Raw genomic sequence first — 21081 nt, forward strand, 5'->3', positions numbered from 1 at the left:
AAGAACTGCTCTGCCTGAAGCGCTGTGGAAACGAAATACCCCTGACTGGCCCAGAGTCATCAGTGAGGTCCTCTAAACCCGCTTCATGTGCATTTTTTGCCAAATGTGGCCTTACTCAAGCTCTCTCGCTGGCAGCGTCCAAGAGCCCTGCTGCTTCCTGGACATTTACTTCTGTGGGTGCCATTTCCACTTGCTTCTGGGAATTGTTCAAGAGAAGGAAGGCTTGGAGATTTTCCTGGAGCAGGTTTTAATCCAATGTCCAGTTTTGCTACAATTATAAAAGACATTCTTATTCCCTCCTGCCTTTTTACTCATCCTTGGTTTTTGGGGATTGTGTTTACTCCACATTTTTCCTGGTGCTTGGAATGTAAATCATGCCAATAAATACTGTGAGAGCTTTTTTTCAGAAATGATTTTGATCCATCAGCCCTCCATCAGAGTAGCCCACTGCAAGTAGACCACCATCATTACAGCTGACGCAAGGTTAAATCTTAGAAGTAAGTAATGACACTGTAATAATGGAATTAAAATTAACACCCACATACTCATTGTTGGATCACCATTTTAATGCCAAGATTAAAACATCAATTCTACCACTGATTCACAAAATATTTGGATCTGATGACTTGCTAGGAAAGCAGAACCCCAAACGTCAACAACATAATAAAGCTCTGATTTGTCCCCAACAAGATAGCCTCATTATAAATGTTGAGTTACTCCAAAATATTTAGCCTAAAAGACCTCATAACCAATCCACTAATTAAGTAAGAAAAATGCTAGATCATTCAGTGGTTGATCTAAGTAACAAAATCATTGGTATACGAATGATAGTGGACCATCATTACTCAGACCTAAGTCTTACTTAGACATGGACTGGACTGTGTACCAAGCTGAGCCAAAAAGTTTGTTAAATCCTTCTGGGTGGGAGGGGGCAAGAGGAAGAAAAATACTTTATTTATGAATTGCACTATATGGAGAAAGTTGATCTTAAATTTGCACTGCAATCTGAACTTTTGCCGAGTTAGACTTCCTAAATGATAGTAATTCTTAGTGTAGTTTTTGTTCATAGCTATGAGTCATTTTCTCTTAAAATCAAGAAATGGAGAGAGAGAGAGAGAGAGATTATTTCTCCACAGATCTCAGTGCAGTATGAATTAATTGTCTATTTGAAGCCCAAAACAAAAATGGGCAGGCAAGACCTTAGACCCCATGGGGGAAGGGAATTTGTGTCCTGAATAATTATGTTGCCTGATGTAGAATTGAGTGCAATTCAAGAGTTTCAGCATGTGTAAACTACTGGCTGGTCCAGTAGTGCCTCTTTTCCATTCTTTCTATTTATTTGCCTCTATAACTCCTTCTATAGAGCATAAGACCCAAACACATCAGCTAAAAACAGAAAGAGCTTCAATAGAAGCATAATTAGCCTCCATGGTGGCATTTGGCATTAGTGTGCCTGAAAATAGAATTTTAATTTTATTTGTATACAAGGAACCACTGGAAATAACTGTGAAGTGTTATCTCATAAGCCCTCCTCACATCCTTTCAAAATAATTAATTAAGAAGCATCGCAGCCTGGTATTGTGCCTACTTTCCATTACTTTTGGCAAAAACAGCATTAAAAAAATAACTTGAGCCCTGGAAATCCACAATCTGGTTAAATGAAGCCTTCCTTGGTCCTTCTAGAAGCTCAAGGGGGATTGTTGATGTTTTCATTTGCTCTATTTTTGCATTAAGTCTCCAGAAGTCTCTAAATCAGAGATGTTTAAAGACTGAGCACAAAAAGATTGCATTGGTTCAATTAAACACAACATTTAGGGTGACTTGGTGGTTATGGTTCTTGGGTTTTTATGATGATGATGAGCTATTGACTTGCTTGGGCAACCTTGAGCATATCTCTTTTATCACTCTTTGTTTTCCATTCCTGACATCTTTTCAGCAAGGTAATAATAAAAATAGATTAGGGTAACCAGAAGCTAAGTGTTATCAATAACAGTCCTTATAAAAGTGAAAAAGAGGAACAAAACATTATCAAAAGGAGTTGAAAAGTTCACAGTGACATCACATTTCATTGCATCTTCCAAGCAATCAGGTAAATTGTTGTTACTAAGTGTATTTCAGCCTTCTTCAACATGTTGCCCTGCAGATGTATTGAAAAACAAACCCCATAATCTGCAGGATACATAATCAAAATCCATGATAGGTGGATGTTAGATAATAGGAGTTAGCACTGAATACACCCAGGGGGCACCAGGCTCATGAACTCATGTTCATGAGTCAAGCTCAAATCGAAGGAAGCTTTGTTTTATTTCCTCTGTAATAACCGACATTCTGTTGACTTTTACAAAAATATGATAATAGTTTCCTTTTTTTACTACAAGATTTAATCTTGCAGTATATTTACTTTTATAATAGTATTTATTCTTGTAATATATCTGGTTGTACTGTTTGCTAGTTGAGTTCAAACATAACACAAACATAGTTTTGTGTCAGTGATAGTTAAGAAACCTCATCTTACATCCAGCATCTGGCGGGGGGGGGGGGGTGCACATGCAGCAGGATCTGGAACTTCTTTGTCTACTTTTGTTTCCAACTGGAGGTGTTGTGGAGGTGTTAGGAGCTGCAGAAATGGGACGAGGCGGCGGGGAGACAGAAGTAAGCTCTCCTATCCTTCCAGAACTGGGAGCTACTGTGTGGAATTCTGCTCAGCAAAGGCTTTCGTAGACAAAAGAAAGCCAGGATTCAAAAATCTGCTGTACTCATATTGCACCAGGCTACTGAATTAACCCATTTTCTGGGTGAATCCAATTTTGCATGCTGTGCAAATAAAGCTACTGGTAACTAAGCTAGTTAAATATGTTCTGTGACTGTAGCCATTATATCTGAAAGGGGGAAACATGTATCTTACTTCCGGCCTCCAAATTAATATCGCAGGTTCCACTTCTGCTGGTACAAACACCATGAATGCTTCTTGTTTTGGATTCTGACTCACTTATTTTGGGGGGAAATGCTAAATGGATCATCAACCCTTATATATACAGTACATGCAAGGCAGAGAGTGGAAAGAATGTAAATCAGAGTATATATCTAAATTCAAAATCACTGTCAATACTACATTACTCTTCATGGGATGCACTGTATATTCTAGATGCTCCTTGCACTAAGTTTTCAATAACTTAGCATAGCTAGTTGGTCATAGATGTGTGATCAGAGTCTTTGAGAATGGATCCCTAACCCCAAACAGTAGTACGTTTCTTCTTTCAAGTTGCAGTTTGAAGTGCAATTTGTTTAATGCAACTATTTAAATAATAATTTATACAACTGCTACCCAGCCATGTTACAATTTAATGACTAGAGAAATTTATGGATGCTGCAGGCTACATAAATGCAGCTGTAAATATGTCTCCCATATTTTTTTTTTTACTTTGAATTTATTCAAAGTCATTTATCCTTCCCATCTGCTTTTCCAGTTATCTGCAAGACATGATCTGGGCAAGGCCCAATAATTAGTCTCCTGGGTTGTACTGAGTGGGAGCAACAGTACTGGAAAATGAAAAAGCAAATGATATGCCCATTTTTAATATTAAACAAATAGTTCCAATTAAAAATTAAGTATTTGACTCTAAGTAAGTTAAAGCAACAAAGAATTTGTACCGAGCTTTTTCTTTCAATAATTTTTTTTACCATCTAACTGTTTCCTGTGCCTTAATCACCCCTTTTGCATATATGTTCTGCATATATCAAGAGAGCAGAATAGCAATTTATTGGAAGAAATAAATCCTGATAACTCAAAAGTGTAGGTTGCTGCTGAATGGATACACTAAAACCATATTACAAGTGTGCCATCTATGTGTAATGCATACCTAAGCGCATTCAACAACTACCTTGTCAACTGTGATAAACGAGCAGACAAATGTGGTGTGTTGTTTCACAACAGTAGCTGTAGAAATTTTCTGATGGCTGATTGAGAATGATGGTTTTTAAATTATTGTATTCAGTGGTCACTGGGACTTGATCCAATGCTGAGTTTGCCCAGAATCAATCAATGTGAAGCATCTTGCTTAATCCCAGTGTTGCTTTACAGATATTCTTTCTGCTTAGCTGTGAAAGACCACTTTTGGTTTGTTTTTATCCAACCATATCTCAACCTTTATTTCCAAGAATTTCTGTTCATCAGATTTATGTAATGGACAATGTTCAAAGTCACTGTAGCCTTCAAGCAAGAAGGACTAAAGATGTTATTCACATTCTGCTTCCAGTCTTGTAGATTTTGAATTAGAACTGTTTAGTGATTCTCTGACCCTGAGCAAAACACAAGGACAAAGCTGAGAATAATGCAGAGTACCCTGTTTAGAAAGTAAGCCCTTTATTAAGACAACTTTGTTGGCAAGGGATTTTTTTTCCCTTCCCAAATTGCATTGCAGTGTAAAATCATCTCTAGAAAAAAGTGGCTGTTTTTCTACATGCTTCATTAATTTTTAGTTTTGTCAGGCAACATAAATAACAGTATCAAGAGCACATCTAACTGAATCACCAGTGAGCTCCAAATCCCTGTGGTAGAAAAGAACATGGTGTAACTGTGTTGTTTAGCAAGGTTGGCTGAGTCAGGCAAACAATGGCTCATTTTGCCAAGAGGGTTCAAATAACATCCTTTTTAAAAAAAAAAAATGTTGGCATTGTCAACATGAAGGATTTGCAACCCTGATGTGTTTCTGATGTGGAATCACTCAAACATGGTTCCATTTCATTGGAAACACAGGGAGAAACTGAAAGCAAAATGAGGCATCAGATCTCTCAAATGTAGTGCTAAAGTCTGGCTGAGTAATATATTGGCAGCACAATCCTGTAGGTGTGTGTGTGTGTGTGCGTGCGTGCACATGCCTTCAGGTCAGCATTCACTCCTAGTGACTGCCTGGATGAGTCCCTGAAGTTTTCTTGGCAAGACTTGGAAGTGATTTGCTATTGCCTCCTTCCTAGGGCTGAGAAAGAGTGACTGGCCCAAGGTCACCCAGCTGACTTTGTGCCTAAGGTAGGACTAGAACTCAGTCTCTTGGTTTCTAGTCTGGTGCCTTAACCACTACATCAAACAGGTTCTCACAGATATTTACTCAGAATGAAATCCTATTCTGCTGAATTAGAAAAAAGAGATCATTGGGACCACTGAGGCCATTGAGTCCAGCCCCCTGCTCCATCAGGGACTCCAAAAAAATCTGTAACAGATGGCTTTCCCACCAGTTGAAGATCTCCTTAAAGGAGAGTCTACCACTCCTCTGGGCAGTTAGTTCCACTTTTGAATTGCTCTTATTGTTGGGCTTTAAAAAAAAAAAATCAACTGAATCTGCCTTCTTACAACTGCAACCTTTATTCTACATCCTAGTCTCTGTGATGAAAGTCTTGATCTTCCTGTGAGATAGTTCAGATATTTGAAGATGTCCCCATCTCCCCGTCTTCTCAAAGTTAAATCCCCAGTTCTTTTTATTAGACTTATACATATTTACCCCCTGGTATGTATACATAGGATTGAACTTGGTTTAAACTTGGCTTATCATATTTTCTGGGGAATGGATATCTCCAGCATTATCTGTGCTTTCATATGTGCTGGAGTATTATATTATCATAACACACCCCTTCTAGCTCTTCTAATATCACTCACAAAGCTTCAGCTAATTTTGTTGCTTTGTCACCAGGCTGAAAGTCTATGAAAAAATCACTGGCTTTATTTTAACCATAGTGAACTATGAGGTTTGATATTTTAATTTGTCCCTGTGTCCCATAAACAGATATGACACTGATAAACTAATTGTATTTCACCCGTGTTTGCCTATTGAGTTAGGTAGTGTTTTAAGGAGGAAATATTCAGGTTGTTTATCTGAGTTTATAGCTAGATAGCTAGTGTATCGTGACCAAAAATAAGCATTTCTCCCAAGGAGGATTTCTGCACCAACTGGTTTTTCTCATTCTCTATTCCTTTAAAATTGTTTCTTTAATGTACAGCAAACACTGCATTCTTTTCTGATAAACAATGTTTTGACATTGTTGAGGCAAACAATGCCTTTAAAAAGATGGAACCTGATGTCATAGAACCTTAAATGGCCTTTGAGGACAGTTCCCAATCCATTTAATTAAATTATTAACTAAGACTTACTCTTCCCTGTTCTTTTAAAGAGAGGGAGGGTGATTGGGAAAGAGAGAGAGAAAATAAAATGCTGACTTATCCAACAGGGTTTTTTTCTTCTCTCTACTGCCCCTTATTATTCAAATCCAGTATTAGGCAAAGGTGACTTAAGAGCATATCTCTCCCCCCAGTGTCACAGGATCATACATCCCACATACTTAAAAAATAATAATTTGGTTAGATTAGCGAAGTTAGCAATACACACATATTGTTACTTAATGTAACCCCCATATACCTGTTGATACACCACATAATTTTTAAAAAGCCGGTGTAGAATGAAAAGTACACTGGAGGAATGGAATGTAAAATATTAATTCATTAAATATTTATATATTTATATTTATACTGTATTATTTTAGTGATATGCTATTTTTATCGTCTGTAAACTACTCAGAGTTGTTGTATACCAGAATTGGGCAGTAAAGAAATGTGACAAATAAATAAATAAACTTCCCGTAAAATCTCTGACTATCTGTGCAATCCATGTATCTTCTGTTTGGGGACTCTGCTTGCCTGAAGAACCTTTATGATGTACCTAGATAAGTAAGAACTTGCTAAAATAACATGAGATTAGAGTCAAACAGTATGGTTTAATCAGACCATCTGCAGCAGGGGTAACTAAGTAACTAGTGTATAGATAGTTTGCCTCAGTTTTCTATGGATGCTAAATTCAGTAATGCCATATGGTAGTTAGGGAGAGGTGAAGACATATCATGTAGTAAATGAAGAGTTGATAGATATCACAAGCCAGAATTTCCTTTGCCTGCCTGACCATTGACCTAAAATTACAGTTAGCATATTAATCATGGAACATCAAATAATAATTTGCAGCTGTGAATGGGTCATTAAAAATCTGGTTTCATGGACCAAATGATCATATTGCTTCATTTAACTCACATAATGATTTGGATCCAGAGAATCTGAAAACAGCTGTGTGTACAAAAGATCTTGCATAACTTTTTCTGCAGTATCTACCATCTACCATAAAGATAATGCTTAATGTCTGAAGCTAAGTAGGATCACTTAGTATTTGGATGAGAAATTGACTAGGAATTCCAGAACTGCTGGCTAGATTGAGGTAGATATGCTGTTGGTGGTGTAGATAAAATGAAGGGTGCTCCCATCTGTCTTCACTGTTCAGAAGAAAGTTAGAAAATAAGTATAACAAAAGAATGACCATGATATTGATATTGATAGTAATAACAATAACAATAATCATTTGAATTCTGTGGACTTGGCAAATTTGCTTACCAAGATGTTGAAAAACCCTCAACAAACTTAAATGAAAGTTTTCAGGTCTTCTGGGGGAGGGGTATGGTGCATTTTGCGTAGCAGATGACCACAGCAAAGACCAAGGAACTGGTCAGTAGACTGGATCCTTGAGGTCTCTCCAGATAAGGAGAGGACAGGAGATCACCCACATGTGCTCTGGACGACTGCTCCTCACAAGGAGAACATAGGACAGCAGTTTTCCATGAGTCTGAGCACCAGGAGATGATGGGATTAGCCATCTTGCTTGCAACTATGGCGAAGCCTTTTAAAGGACAGTAAATTTGCAAACCTCACTTTCTAATCACTTTCCAAAACTGCCTAGTAACCATCTTAAAGCAAGTTTTCCAAAAAGCAAGCACCTGCAGTTAAAGTGCTAAACCTCTGGAGAAGAGCTAGACTAAATCTATCAAAAACTCCAGATTTTATTTGCTGTCTTCTGAGAGATAGTAACTACAGAGAGAGAGAGAGAAAGCTGGAATAAACAAGTAAAATTAAAGCTATAAAAATTATTGGACAGTTTTTACTTTTATACCTTCACAGAATCCATAGTTCACTTTTGACATCTCCAGCTTCTTTTGCTTTGCAGGGCTATTAGTTTTAAAGGGACTTAAGCAACTAATATAAAGAGTTATTATATTGTTCTCTGAACTCTATTCATCCAGATTAAAAAAAGAAAAGAAAAACACTTTTTTTTTTGCATCTTCTCTTTTTCAAAAGAATGAGTTCCCTCCGTAATGCAAGCATTATGACAGTGGAAAAGAAATGCATAATCAGGCTGTCATGTTCAAGAGCAAAACACCTCTCCATGATTACTGTAACAAGCAGAAGAAGCTAAACAACTGAGAAGTTAAACATCTCTTAATTAAGTATCTGGGAAAGGCACTAGATCACAGAGCACACCCAAACTGCCATTTGTGAGGCAAGACCAGCAACCATTAGTTATCAGTCAATTACACTAGGATGGATAATCCAGTGCCCTCCAGATGTTACTCTTGACAGAGCCAATGGGGAGGACAAAAGGAAATGTCTCTCTCTGGTCCTGGTGATTTCATGGACATGGCAACAATTTGGAAGCAGTTTGCCACTGCCTTCTTCTGGTTTTTTTCTCCCAATTTCCCAGTCCGGGCTATAGCCAAAATATTACCTGGCCCTGGCCCTGCTCAGCTTTCAACATCAGCCAAAGTTGGTTAGCTGTGCCAGACTAATTAAGCTGAAATTCAAAATATCTGTATGGCATGACATTGCCTGTCCCTGAACTATACAAACCAGGCCATCAAAAGATGTGTTGCAGATTCTTCCAAGTGATTGAACTCTCACAAAGCAAGAGAAAACAAAGGACACGAAGCATAAATCATGAACATGGTATTTTCCCCTTGTTCACACTCCCCATCAACATCAAGCAGATTAATGCCCATCCCTTCACTATTCTTGCTATAATCTAGCTATCACTGTCAGCTCTCTTTGCTGTCCCCTCCCTTCCAGAATCTCTTTTAAAAACCATTGGACTCTTCCTTAAACTTCCTTACTGTTCTGCCCATAACTTTCTAAAAGGGCGGTAGAGTTAAATTTATGTTCACTTAGGTCGCTAGGAGTCAAAAATGACTTACTGGCACACAATCAATCAATTAATCAGCAAAAGGAAACTGACAATCAGGAATTAAAACCGTATCTACTATCAGTGTCAGAGATGTTCACAGAAACAACTTTTTATTCTTACTGATTTAACTATGATCTAAATATGCAACTGTCTTACAACAACAAATATGTAATGATACTCTTCCTTGAGCTTTTGGAGGGGAAGCAGGATATAAATCTACCAAATCAATGACAGTGGTGCCAATGAGATTTTTCTACTTAATAAAATTGTCATAGAGTTGGGAAACAATTTTCACCCATGGGATGAATTAATGTGTTAAATTGCCTTTCCCTGTATGTGTTTGGCCTCAGTAAACATCATCTTTTTCTCTTAAATTGGTTGGGCTTTTTTCATTGCTAATCTGAAATGCTATGTACCCATCCTTGAGTCAGCAGAAAACAATGCCTCCATGAAATCTATATTATCATTGCTAATCTCTGTCTGGTCTCTGTTCCAAGTCACTGTCATTACATGTCTTTCCTCCAAGGTGACAAAGCCTCACAGCCTTTACATACCTTGAGGCCAACCTTGGATGGTATAAAAATAAGAGGAAAAATACCACTTTGACAGCAGTATAGTTGATGAAACTTAACCTTGTCTTACTCATGGATGGAGAATGAGATAAGGGCAATATCAAGAGGTCTCAGCAGAAAAAATATATATTGCCAGGACATCTGTGTCCCAAAGTTAGGTGGAAATGGGGACTTGGCTAGAGTACAATCCAGAAATACCCAGACAGTGTGAAAGGGATTTTGTTTGTTTGTTTCTTTCTTTCTTTGGAGATGATTCTTCCTCCACTTAGGTTTTTAAAAACATTTCTGTGCATCTGTAAACCGCCCAGAGTTGCTTAAGATGGGCAGCTATATAATTTTTTTAAAATAAAACAAATAAACCACAGGGCTGCTTGCTCTGTTGCACATAAACATGAACATGTAAATACTTGAATTCATATTAGAAGTATGACTCATGGACTTAAGATGAAATGAAGGCAAGTATCATGGAGAAATGGTACAGAAATGATGGAGAAAAGATGTTGCCAGGGCACATCTTCAGGTGCAAGTGGGACAAGTCCTATTAAATGCAGAGATGCATTTACCATCACATCTAGCCTGATTAAAATGTGCGTATAGAATGGAAGGCTGAATTTCTTTGCCCTTCTAATAAGTCTTAGGTAAAGCAAACCAGCCTGGGATGTAGATTAATACTTGTCTCATTTTTGTCTTTTGTATTAAAAAAATTATCTAACAAGGCAAAGGGGTCATATTGTTTACATAACTGTTAGTATTCAGTTATTTTCACTAAAGTGTATTTAAAAACTATATATCCTGAAGCTAATATGGAAATGAAAAATGGCAATCATACACACCTCAGAGAAAATGATTGGGTTGGTGGGTTTTTTTTTTAAAGGAAAAACACAGTGAGAGCATATCATTGATAAATAATAATGAGAGTGAAAGTAGCACTCATAGGGAAAATAGCATTTAAACAGCATTGAGGAAACAGCAGTACACTTTGAGAGCTGACAGTGGAACCTCACATACACTGCAGGTTTTAGGGAAGAGAGCAAATCCAGTGTATCTTCTGTATAGCCTCTTTCCACTGTCTCAGACAATTTTGGATAAGTGGAGGTGGGATATTAGTGCACACACATGCCTTAATTTTTGAGAGTCAAGAATTCAGCAGGAGGAGGAGGAAAAAGAAAATGGGACTCAAAACCCAGGCTGACTAAATGTTAAAAGAAGTCACATACAAGGGAAAAAAGGAGAAAGGGGGTAAGAAGCCTGCCAGAAGGTAAAGACAGATAATAGACCAGGAACAGGTGAAAAGGAGAACTTTCTCTCACGCAGTTCTGGTCTTAGGGCTAGTGGTAGACAGAGCCTCTAGAAGTTCACAGAAAGGGAAAGGTAGTGGGAATGTATGAGTAGCAGTTTGCCAGTGATTCTTCACTGGGCCACCCCAGCATGTGCCCTACTTCCTAAGCCACGATTCTCCTCAAACCAGTTCAGAGAGTGGGCATTGGTATACCACTACTTACTCTGATCTGGACCCAACTCATCGGGTGAAGTTGCTAGCTCTTCCAATTCAGCAGAGGCTGTTCCAGGAATCCAAAAAGGCAATGATTCTGAAGTCTAAGGAGGCAACATTATTTTAGGGTTAAGTTCAATTCTTAGAAAGTCTAACAGGCCCCTTAGGGCTGTAACTGCAAGTCCTGATAGGTCTCTGCCAATGTCACAGGATGGGCTCAGTTCTAGTCTGTTAAAGAGAGGCCTGGCCTCCGATGACTCAAAGTTACACTCTGTGGTAAGGAAGGCCTTGCAAAGAGGGTGAGAGCTGAGAGCTAGCCACACATCTGCTGCAAAGTCCCATTAAGTGACTTCAGTGAGGGACAGAAAGTCTCAAAATCATTTTTTTCTTCTCTCCCTGGCTAGCCAAAAAAATTGGCTTTTATGTCTGCCCAATGTATTATTGAGGGGATCATTCCCTCACCCAGGGACAAGTTCACAAAAGCTTTCTCACTTCTGATTGTTTTAAGACTGTCCTTAAAATATCCCCAATTGCTTGCATTAGGTGTGATCAGCCTTATGTCTGTGTGCTTGTTCCATTTCCCCACAGTCGAAGTTTTATCCTAATAGGCAGCAATGATATTAAATCTGAGCTTCAGGTCACATCTGCAAGTGGGAGTGTAAGGGAAGAAAGCTACATCATAAGCACTGTCATATAATAGCCTCATGTTAACTCCAATACATGCCATGATATATAGGCTTTTCCTCTTGTATAAGCCTAAAATGGTACAGTATTGGGATTTCAAGCATGAAAAACCTCTAAGGACAGGCCTAAGAGGTTTTCATGCCTGAAATTCCAATACTGCACCATTTTAGGCTTATACAAGGGTTCAATTGCATTGGGGGCTTTGTTACAATACATTATAGGGGTGCCTTGTTACAATACATCACTCCCTGTCTGTATTTATATAGGCAACACCACTACCAACCAGATCTTCAGCTGAACATTTTCTACAAAATTTGCTAATTTACTTTGGTGGGTTTCATAGCCTAGCTAGACGAGGGAGTTAAAAGGGCCAGCTATAAAAGAATTCACATAACACTGAGCCAAGTCATAAAACCATAAATCAGTCTGCAGCCTTCCATCAATGTTGCAAGGATCAGGCAGAGGCATCCAGGATTCCAATAAGCCATTCACTGGTGGGGGTCTTGTCTGGTCATCAGGGAATCACAATACCACCAACAAACAATTCTTGTTATCGAACTAAAACCATGAAGCAAGTTGTTTCAGCAATATTTCAGCCTTCTGAGTAGCTTTAAATGCCACAGCCATCTGCATTCCCCACCCAAGTGCAAACAAAGTTCAGTAACCTTGATTTTTGCTGGGGTTCAATTCTCCAAAGCTTTAAGCCATTCATCAGACCTTTTAAACCTGTAACCACTCTTTTGCCATGCTAGTCTTGCCATGGCTCCTTCCCGTTGCCTTCTGCATTCACAAGCCATAGGAAGTTCACATCTGGATCCTTAGCTTTAGCTTCAGGAGTAATGAAGCTGACATCTAGTTTTTCAGAAGCCACATTCCTCAGCCTGGACCTCTTTTGAGAACAATAATATCTCGGGGGATTGGCCTTCACAGTAGGATACATTTAGAGGAATAGCCCTAAAACCACTTTTTATACTTGGTTGGTCTAAGGGTTTGAGCCTATTCGTCTAGTTTGGAAGAGCACAAATTAGCTGGTGAGATTTTATGTTCATTGAAATAATTATGGGAGCATCATGGAAAAGAAGTGCATGGGCAATACAAATTATCTGTAAATAGTGTGTGGGTCTGTGTGTGTCTGTGTATAGATTTCACATTTTTAAAAATCTGCTACAGTCCTGAGCCGCATTCTCTCAACCAAGTTATATGCCATTTTTTCTCTATTTAGCTTTCTGTTAGAAACTATACAATAACCACAAAGGATTATAGGAGTATAATCACATACGTACAAAACATTTCAATCTCTCTTCCCTGACTAGCAACAATTCTCTCCATATTTTATTTCAAAATGTATTCTGTATTTTCATTCCACTGAAGTATCTGGAGACTCAGTTATAGATGTTGTTTGTTCGTTTAGTCGCTTCCGACTCTTCGTGACTTCATGGACCAGCCCACGCCAGAGCTTCCTGTCGGGCGTCAACACCCACAGCTCCCCCAGGGACGAGTCTGTCACCTCTAGAATATCATCCATCCACCTTGCCCTTGGGCGGCCCCTCTTCCTTTTGCCCTCCACTCTCCCTAGCATCAGCATCTTCTCCAGAGTGTCCTGTCTTCTCATGATGTGGCCAAAGTATTTCAGTTTTGCCTTTAATATCGTTCCCTCAAATGAGCGGTCTGGCTTAATTTCCTGGAGGATGGACTGGTTTGATCTTCTTGCAGTCCAAGGCACTCTCAGAATTTTCCTCCAACACCACAGTTCCAAAGCATCGATCTTCCTTCTCTCAGCCTTCCTTATGGTCCAGCTCTCGCAGCCATATGTTACTACGGGGAACACCATTGCTTTAACTATGCGGACCTTTGTTGTCAGTGTGATGTCTCTGCTCTTAACTATTTTATCAAAATTTGTCATTGCTCTTCTCCCAAGGATTAAGCGTCTTCTGATTTCCTGACTGCAGTCAGCATCCGCAGTAATCTTCGCACCTAGAAATACAAAGTCTTTCACTGCTTCTACATTTTCTCCCTCTATTTGCCAGTTATCAATCAAGCTGGTTGCCATAATCTTGGTTTTTTTGAGGTTTAGCTGCAAACCAGCTTTTGCACTTTCTTCTTTCACCTTCATCATAAGGCTCCTCAGTTCCTCTTCACTTTCAGCCATCAAAGTGGTATCATATGCATATCTGAGATTGTTAATGTTTCTTCCAGCGATTTTAACCCCAGCCTTGGATTCCTCAAGCCCAGCACGTCGCATGATGTGTTCTGCATACAAGTTGAATAGGTAGGGTGAGAGTATACAGCCCTGCCGTACTCCTTTCCCAATCTTAAACCAGTCCGTTGTTCCGTGGTCTGTTCTTACTGTTGCTACTTGGTTGTTATACAGATTCTTCAGGAGGCATACAAGATGACTTGGTATCCCCATACCGCTAAGAACTTGCCACAATTTGTTATGGTCCACACAGTCAAAGGCTTTAGAATAGTCAATAAAACAGAAATAGATGTTTTTCTGAAACTCCCTGGCTTTTTCCAATTATCCATCAGATATTGGCAATTTGGTCCCTAGTTCCTCTGCCTTTTCTAAACCCAGCTTGTACATCTGGCAATTCTCGCTCCATGAACTGCTGAAGTCTACCTTGCAGGATCTTGAGCATTACCTTACTGGCATGTGAAATGAGTGCCACTGTTCGATAGTTTGAACATTCTTTAGTGTTTCCCTTTTTTAGTATGGGGATGTAAGTTGATTTTTTCCAATCTGATGGCCATTCCTGTGTTTTCCAAATTTGCTGGCATATAGCATGCATTACCTTGACAGCATCATCTTGCAAGATTTTGAACAGTTCAGCTGGGATGCCGTCGTCTCCTGCTGCCTTGTTATTAGCAATGCTTCTTAAGGCCCATTCAACCTCACTCTTCAGGATGTCTGGCTCTAGCTCACTGACCACACCGTCAAAGCTATCCCTGATATTGTTATCCTTCCTATACAGGTCTTCTGTATATTCTTGCCACCTTTTCTTGATCTCTTCTTCTTCTGTTAGGTCCTTGCCATCTTTGTTTTTGATCATACCCATTTTTGCCTGGAATTTACCTCCAATGTTTCTAATTTTCTGAAAGAGGTCTCTTGTCCTTCCTATTCTATTGTCTTCTTCCCCTTCTGTGCATTGCTTGTTTAAAAATAATTCCTTATCACTTCTGGCTAACCTCTGGAATTTGCATTTAGGGCATATCTCCCCCTATCGCTGTTGCCTTTTGCTTTCCTTCTTTCTTGGGCTACTTCTAGTGTCTCAGCAGACAGCCACTTTGCCTTCTTGGTTTTCTCTTTCTTTGGGATGTATTTTGTTGCCGCCTTCTGAACAATGCTGCAAACTTCTGTCCATAGTTCTTCTGGGGCCCTATCTACTAAGTCCAGTCCCTTAAATCTATTCTTCACCTCCACTGCATATTGCTTAGGGATATTAGTGAGCTCATATCTAGCTGATCTGTGTGTCTTCCCTAATCTCTCTAGTCTGATCTTAAATTGTGCAAGAAAAAGTTCGTGATCTGAACTACAGTCAGCTCCAGGTCTTGTTTTTACCGACTGTATAGATGTCCACCACCTTTGGCTACAAAGGATGTATTCAATCTGATTTCGGTGTTGTCCATCTGGTGAAGTCGTCTCTTAGGTTGTTGGAAGAGAGTGTTTGTTATGCAGAGTGAATTGTCTTGGCAAAATTCTATCAGCCTATGTCCTGCTTCATTTTGTTCTCCCAGGCCATGCTTACCTGTAATTCCAGGTGTCATTTGACTGCCCACCTTAGCATTCGAGTCTCCCGTGATGAAAACATCATCTCTTTTAGGCATGTTGTCCAGTAGGTGCTGCAGATCCTCATAGAACTGCTCTACCTCAGCTTCTTCAGCATCTGTGGTTGGGGCATATATTTGGATCACTGTGATGTTAGATGGCTTGCCCTGAATTCGAATTGAGATCATTCTATCATTTTTTGGATTGTATCCAAGCACTGCTTTAGCCACTTTGCTATTAATTATGAAGGCTACTCCATTTCTTCTGTGGTCCTCTTGTCCACAGTAGTAGATCTGGTGGTCATTTGATGTGAAGTGACCCATTCCAGTCCATTTCAGTTCACTGACGCCCAAAATGTCTGTATTAATCTTGACATCTCACCAATAACCACATCCAATTTGCCCTGGCTCATAGATCTTACATTCCAGGTTCCAATGGTGTGTTGATCCTTAGAACATCGGATTCGCCGTTCACCACCAGCACCCTCGGCCACTAGCCGTCCTTTCAGCTTTGAGCTAGCTGCGTCATCATGTCTGGGGCTAGTTGAACTCATCCTCTGTTCCTCCCCAGTATCATTTTGACCATCTTCCGAGCTGGGGGTCTCACCTTCCGATGGTATACCGACATATCTCTGGTTGTACTGATCCATTTAGTTTTCACGGCAAGAATACTGGGGTGGGTTGCCATTACCTTCCCCAGGGATCGCATTTAGTCTGACCTCTCTGTCACGACCTTCCCGTCTTGGGTGGCCCTTTACGGTTTAGCTCATGGCATCATTGAGGTGCTCAAGCTCCAGCACCATGACAAGGTAACGATCCTTAGCCGAAGCAGTTATAGATAGTTCAAAATAAATTCTTCAAGAATAATGACACATGTATTTTTAATAGGAATATTATCATTTTTAAGTTAGTAGTTTTAAAGCAAATGTGCCTATGCACAACTAATAAAAACAGAATTAATAATTCTAAGTATCTAACAAGATAGGTTTCAATTTGACTAAATTGTTTAGAAAATAATTCCAGTAAGCTCTTTAATTTGCAAAGCAGAATTCATTAGTGTTGTGAAGCCATCCTGCCTTCAAAGAATTCCAGACAGCAAGCTGCTATTTCAGACATTCAGATCAACATCTTTTCTTAGCTTCAAGCAGGAGCATATATATGCCACAAGGCAATTCCCCCAAACCCTTCCCCTATTGTAGAGAAAAAGTTTTTCTCTGTTTAAAATCAGGCAGATGTTGAATAAGAGGCTGGAAAGAGTGGGATTTACTATTTCCCTTCAGTCTCAGATTTAAATTGGAATTTGCAGAAAACAGGATTTTCCAGGTAACAAATTAGCAGAGAAATAACATCTGTTCCAAGGCTAGTTTGGTCTTTAGAGGAATAGGGAAAATTTACCTAAGAAATGTGCTAAATTTAATTTGTTTTATGTTTCTGGTAGATAATACTTTCTGGTCTCTGATATTTATGTTCTCTGTACATGCTCTGTAAATTGTGGTGTTTTTATGCATCTTGGAACCCCTTTAGCAGAGTTCCTCTAAATTAGGGGCAACCAGTATCATTTTATATCTGATCAGAGCCTTATATTTCTGATCTGAATAATGATACTTTTTACTTCCTTTGCCGCTGAATGGTTACTTAAAGCTAAACAGGAACTTCTGCATTTTTCCCTCTTTTCTTTTTAATAAAATGTGATTCTGTTTTATTTTGTGAGGTTGATCTGGCTCTCAAAGGCAACGGGGCTGATTTCCCTAGCCACACACCTTCAAGCTCCAGATTCAGGAAGTGGTGGAGTAGAATTTATTTCAATTTTGTCATCTTTTTGGCTTTGTAGTGCCAGTCCTTGCTCTCTCTCACACACACAGGCTGTAGTTAGGGGGGAAGACAGCAAGTAAAGGCATCTTACTGCAAATTAACTGGTGGCTGTAACTGTAAAGTACTCCTGCAAGGTAGGAGGCAGAGCTAGGGTGGGTAGACCCAGAGGGTTCCTGGAAGAGGAGACTGAGATCTCCAATCTTTCATCCTATGGGCTCAGCTCTGCTGCTACTATAAGTTATACTGCTAGCATTTTTTTTCCTGAATGAGACTATCAAGTACATAATTTTGCCAGATACACATTTTTTGGCCCATAGCTTTCTCTAATTGAGAGCACTGCTTGAAGCTATTCTGGCGAATATACCCCTGGTTGTATATTTTATTTATCTGGAAAAAGATGTTTCAAAATTTGAGTGGATGAAACTTTCAAAGAGTAAGTGTGTTTCAGATCATGTATGGGATTGATTTCGAAGTGTGAAATTCATATTAAACTGAATAATTCTTTCCCCCTCTCTAACAGAAAAGTACAGATAGATGACAGAAAAGATTTTAGTGATTGGGGTTTGGTTTGTTCTAAAAGACCTTTTCTAGTTGTTTGTAGGACAACACTGTAGCAACTTCTATGACCAACTGTTTTCTGCTGAAATACTATGGAATGGAAAGGAAAGGAAAGGAAAGGAAAGGAAAGGAAAGGAAAGGAAAGGAAAGGAAAGGAAAGGAAAGGAAAGGGCATATAAGATACCTGGATTATTCCTATGGAAAGGCAAAGCCATAAAAAGAGAATCACATGTAATGAATACAGTGAGAGATAATTTCATCTGTGAATCATTCTGTATCAACCAGTAGTCAAGCTCTGTGTTCTTTAGCAGATTAACTGACTTTGAGTTGTGATGATTATGGTCTTTTGGTGGAGAATGAAACCTAGCTAAGTATACTGTGCAAAGCATGATGGAGAGATTTAAACAGCACTCTCTTTTCTTTTTCATAGGACCACCTTCTGCCTCTAAAATGGCTCTTCAAAGTTCCTTCAACTGCTGGAATGGAACAGTGATCAAGTTGGGACGGGCGTGTGACTTCATCAGAGATTGCGCAGAAGGAGAAGATGAGGGACAGATATGCAGTAAGTCAAATCAGCTGCAAGACTTCAGAACATTGCCTTGCTCTGCAGTAGTGAAAACTACCTCAGTCCCACAAGGGAACCTGAACGGGTTCTTTGAACTCAACACTAACCACGCATGAAAAAACCCTTCTATTGCCACACTCAAGTAAACTGGGGTTTTTAGTTTTTTGGACCAAAGGAGGAAACTGCAAATGCTGCACCTAGCTTGATCCGCATAGAACCAGTTGTAAGGAACTTGGGTCTATAGTATAGGTTCTCCCTGTCAGCATCTAATCTACAGTCATAATTATGTTTGTAACTCAAAGACATGGGGGCAAAAAACAAAAGGTAGCTTTGGAAGATGAAGCCATCCAGGAGGAAATGTGCTTGGCCAGAAAGTCCAAATTATTGACCTGTAATTCAGTACAAATTCTGCCATGCTATATAAACAATTTATCAAAGCTGAATTTTTCCAGAATCTGTTTTGATCAGGTTTTTGCTGTGTAATAGCTTTGCCTAACCTGTGCTCATGGCTCAACATGCCTGGAGGGCACCAAGATGGGGAAGCCCATGTACTAAATAATATACAGTACATTTAGTAGATGTTAAATAAGGGAAGGCAATTGAATCAAACCTGAAGGTGGGGATGGAGTAGAACACACAAAACAATCCACCTTCACTGTGTTCATTAGAAGGATAGGAAAGGGTTATAGGCATCAGGACATTTTGGGTTAAAAGATATTTGTAAGTAACAAAGTCTGTCTGAAGGTTGAAAATGGAACCAACATGGAGTCTACAAAGGTTACTGTAACAACAGAGGAAGAAAAAAGAGAGAGAGAGAGAAACAGACAGGAAGGATAAGCAGGCTTCAGTTATTACATAAATCCTGAATTATGCCTCTGAAGCAGAGTGAAGCGTGGTGATTTAGGTTTCTCACTATGTGTGGGAGGTAGAAGTGTGTGAAATAAGATTAGAGAATGACTTTTCCCCTCATATCCTCTTGTTGAGAAAGGAAATGAGTTGCATGCATTTTAGATGAAACATGAGCAAGTAGCTGCAATGTCTTGAGAATTCTCTGGAGGCTTTTTATGATGAAAAGGGGCCAATTTATTTGAAATGTGCTGGTAGGTATGATTCAGCCCAAAATTACCCACAAAGGAAACAGTAGGAGAGTATTTTGTAATACTGCAGCACTCTTCCTCCATAAACTACTGAAAAGCTGTCTATAAATTGAGAAGTTACTTGCACAGTCATTTTTGAATGACTGGACATGGTGAATATATTCTTTCTCCCTATAGAAATGCCATTTTGGTTTACTAGACAACCCCATTCTCATACCATAACAGTGTTCCCACAAAAGGCAGGTCTTGTGTTGTTACCAAGCTATGAAAGACCTGGCAATAACACAAAAATGGTGTTTAGCCTCCACTCTCCCTACTTGTGGAAGACCTGAGGCCTACTTCTTCAATTGGCTTTTTATTCCATTTTAATATATTTTATTGAGGGAAACTAATCAACAAATACAAATACATGCAACAGCATTAAAGAGTCAACAGGACCTCAAAATCAATAAGCACAGCAACAGAAAAGGGGAAAAAGGTATAGGAATCATATTATGAACAGAACAGACTATTCATTTGATTATGAATTTAATATTAATGTATTTGTAGTAGGTTTTAATTCTGTTTTATCTTGATTTTGTATTGTTAGAATATTCTTGGTCACATTGATCATACTTTCAGATATGAAAAAGGGATGTAAATATTTATATGAATAAAATGATTGCAATACAACTATACTGAGGTTGGAAAATATGATGCAAGTCTATTGTTTTCCAATCCCCAGAGAGATCAGTACATTCTGGTATGCATAGATGGTGAGATTGGGTATTTGAGACTGCTTTCAATGGCAAGCATGCACATGGTATTCAGTCATTGGGAGTCAGGTGGCATACAAATTTAATATAATAATAATAATAATAATAATAATAATAATAATAATAATAATAATAATAATAATAAAATGTAAGTCTCCAGAAAGACAGACATGCTAAGCCAACAAGACTAAAAATGTCAGGTCAAGCTTATCTCCCTTCTACTCTAAGAAAACGGTGAGCTCTAGCCAGATTGTGAACTTTTCCTAAGAATTAGTAGGCCAGCTGTTGGTCTACCATCTGAATATCTATCATATGATACTGATGCCAATCTATAAGTATGTAACAAATTATGTCTACTGTTACTTTTGATAAAATGGGGCAGTGATACATGGATATAGAGGGAAAGAAGCATGTGTATATGTGTGATATATCTGAGATCCAATAACTACAAGAAAATTAATTCAGACCCCCAGTAAGAGATATCTGTCCTTTCCATGCACTGTGCTCTTTGGCAGAGACTGAAAAAGAAAAAGCAGAATGGAAAGAGGAAATGGAGGCCCAACCCACTGCTTCCTTCAGCCCTACCAATCCCACAGATTGCCTCTAAGAAAAGATGGCCTTCTACAGAGCTAAGATTGCCAAGACCTGCTTTATGCAAACAAGCCAATATTATAAGCCCTATCTCTTTGTTGATTGTTTACACAAATCCTTGTTAAAAGAACAATATTCTCATTTTTTGT

General features: G+C 39.0%; 1 protein-coding gene across 1 annotated transcript in view; it reads left to right on the top strand.

Moving 5' to 3' along the window:
* ALK (ALK receptor tyrosine kinase) overlaps positions 1-21081 on the top strand; it is a 693943-nt gene that overhangs the window by 536339 nt on the left and 136523 nt on the right. The window contains exon 6 of the mRNA XM_063289507.1: positions 18355-18486. Coding sequence (XP_063145577.1) covers positions 18355-18486 — 132 coding nt within the window. The remainder of the gene's footprint in view (positions 1-18354; positions 18487-21081) is intronic.

The sequence above is a fragment of the Candoia aspera genome, chromosome 1 (genome assembly GCF_035149785.1).
Source record: "Candoia aspera isolate rCanAsp1 chromosome 1, rCanAsp1.hap2, whole genome shotgun sequence".
Classification (NCBI taxonomy): Eukaryota; Metazoa; Chordata; class Lepidosauria; order Squamata; family Boidae; genus Candoia; species Candoia aspera.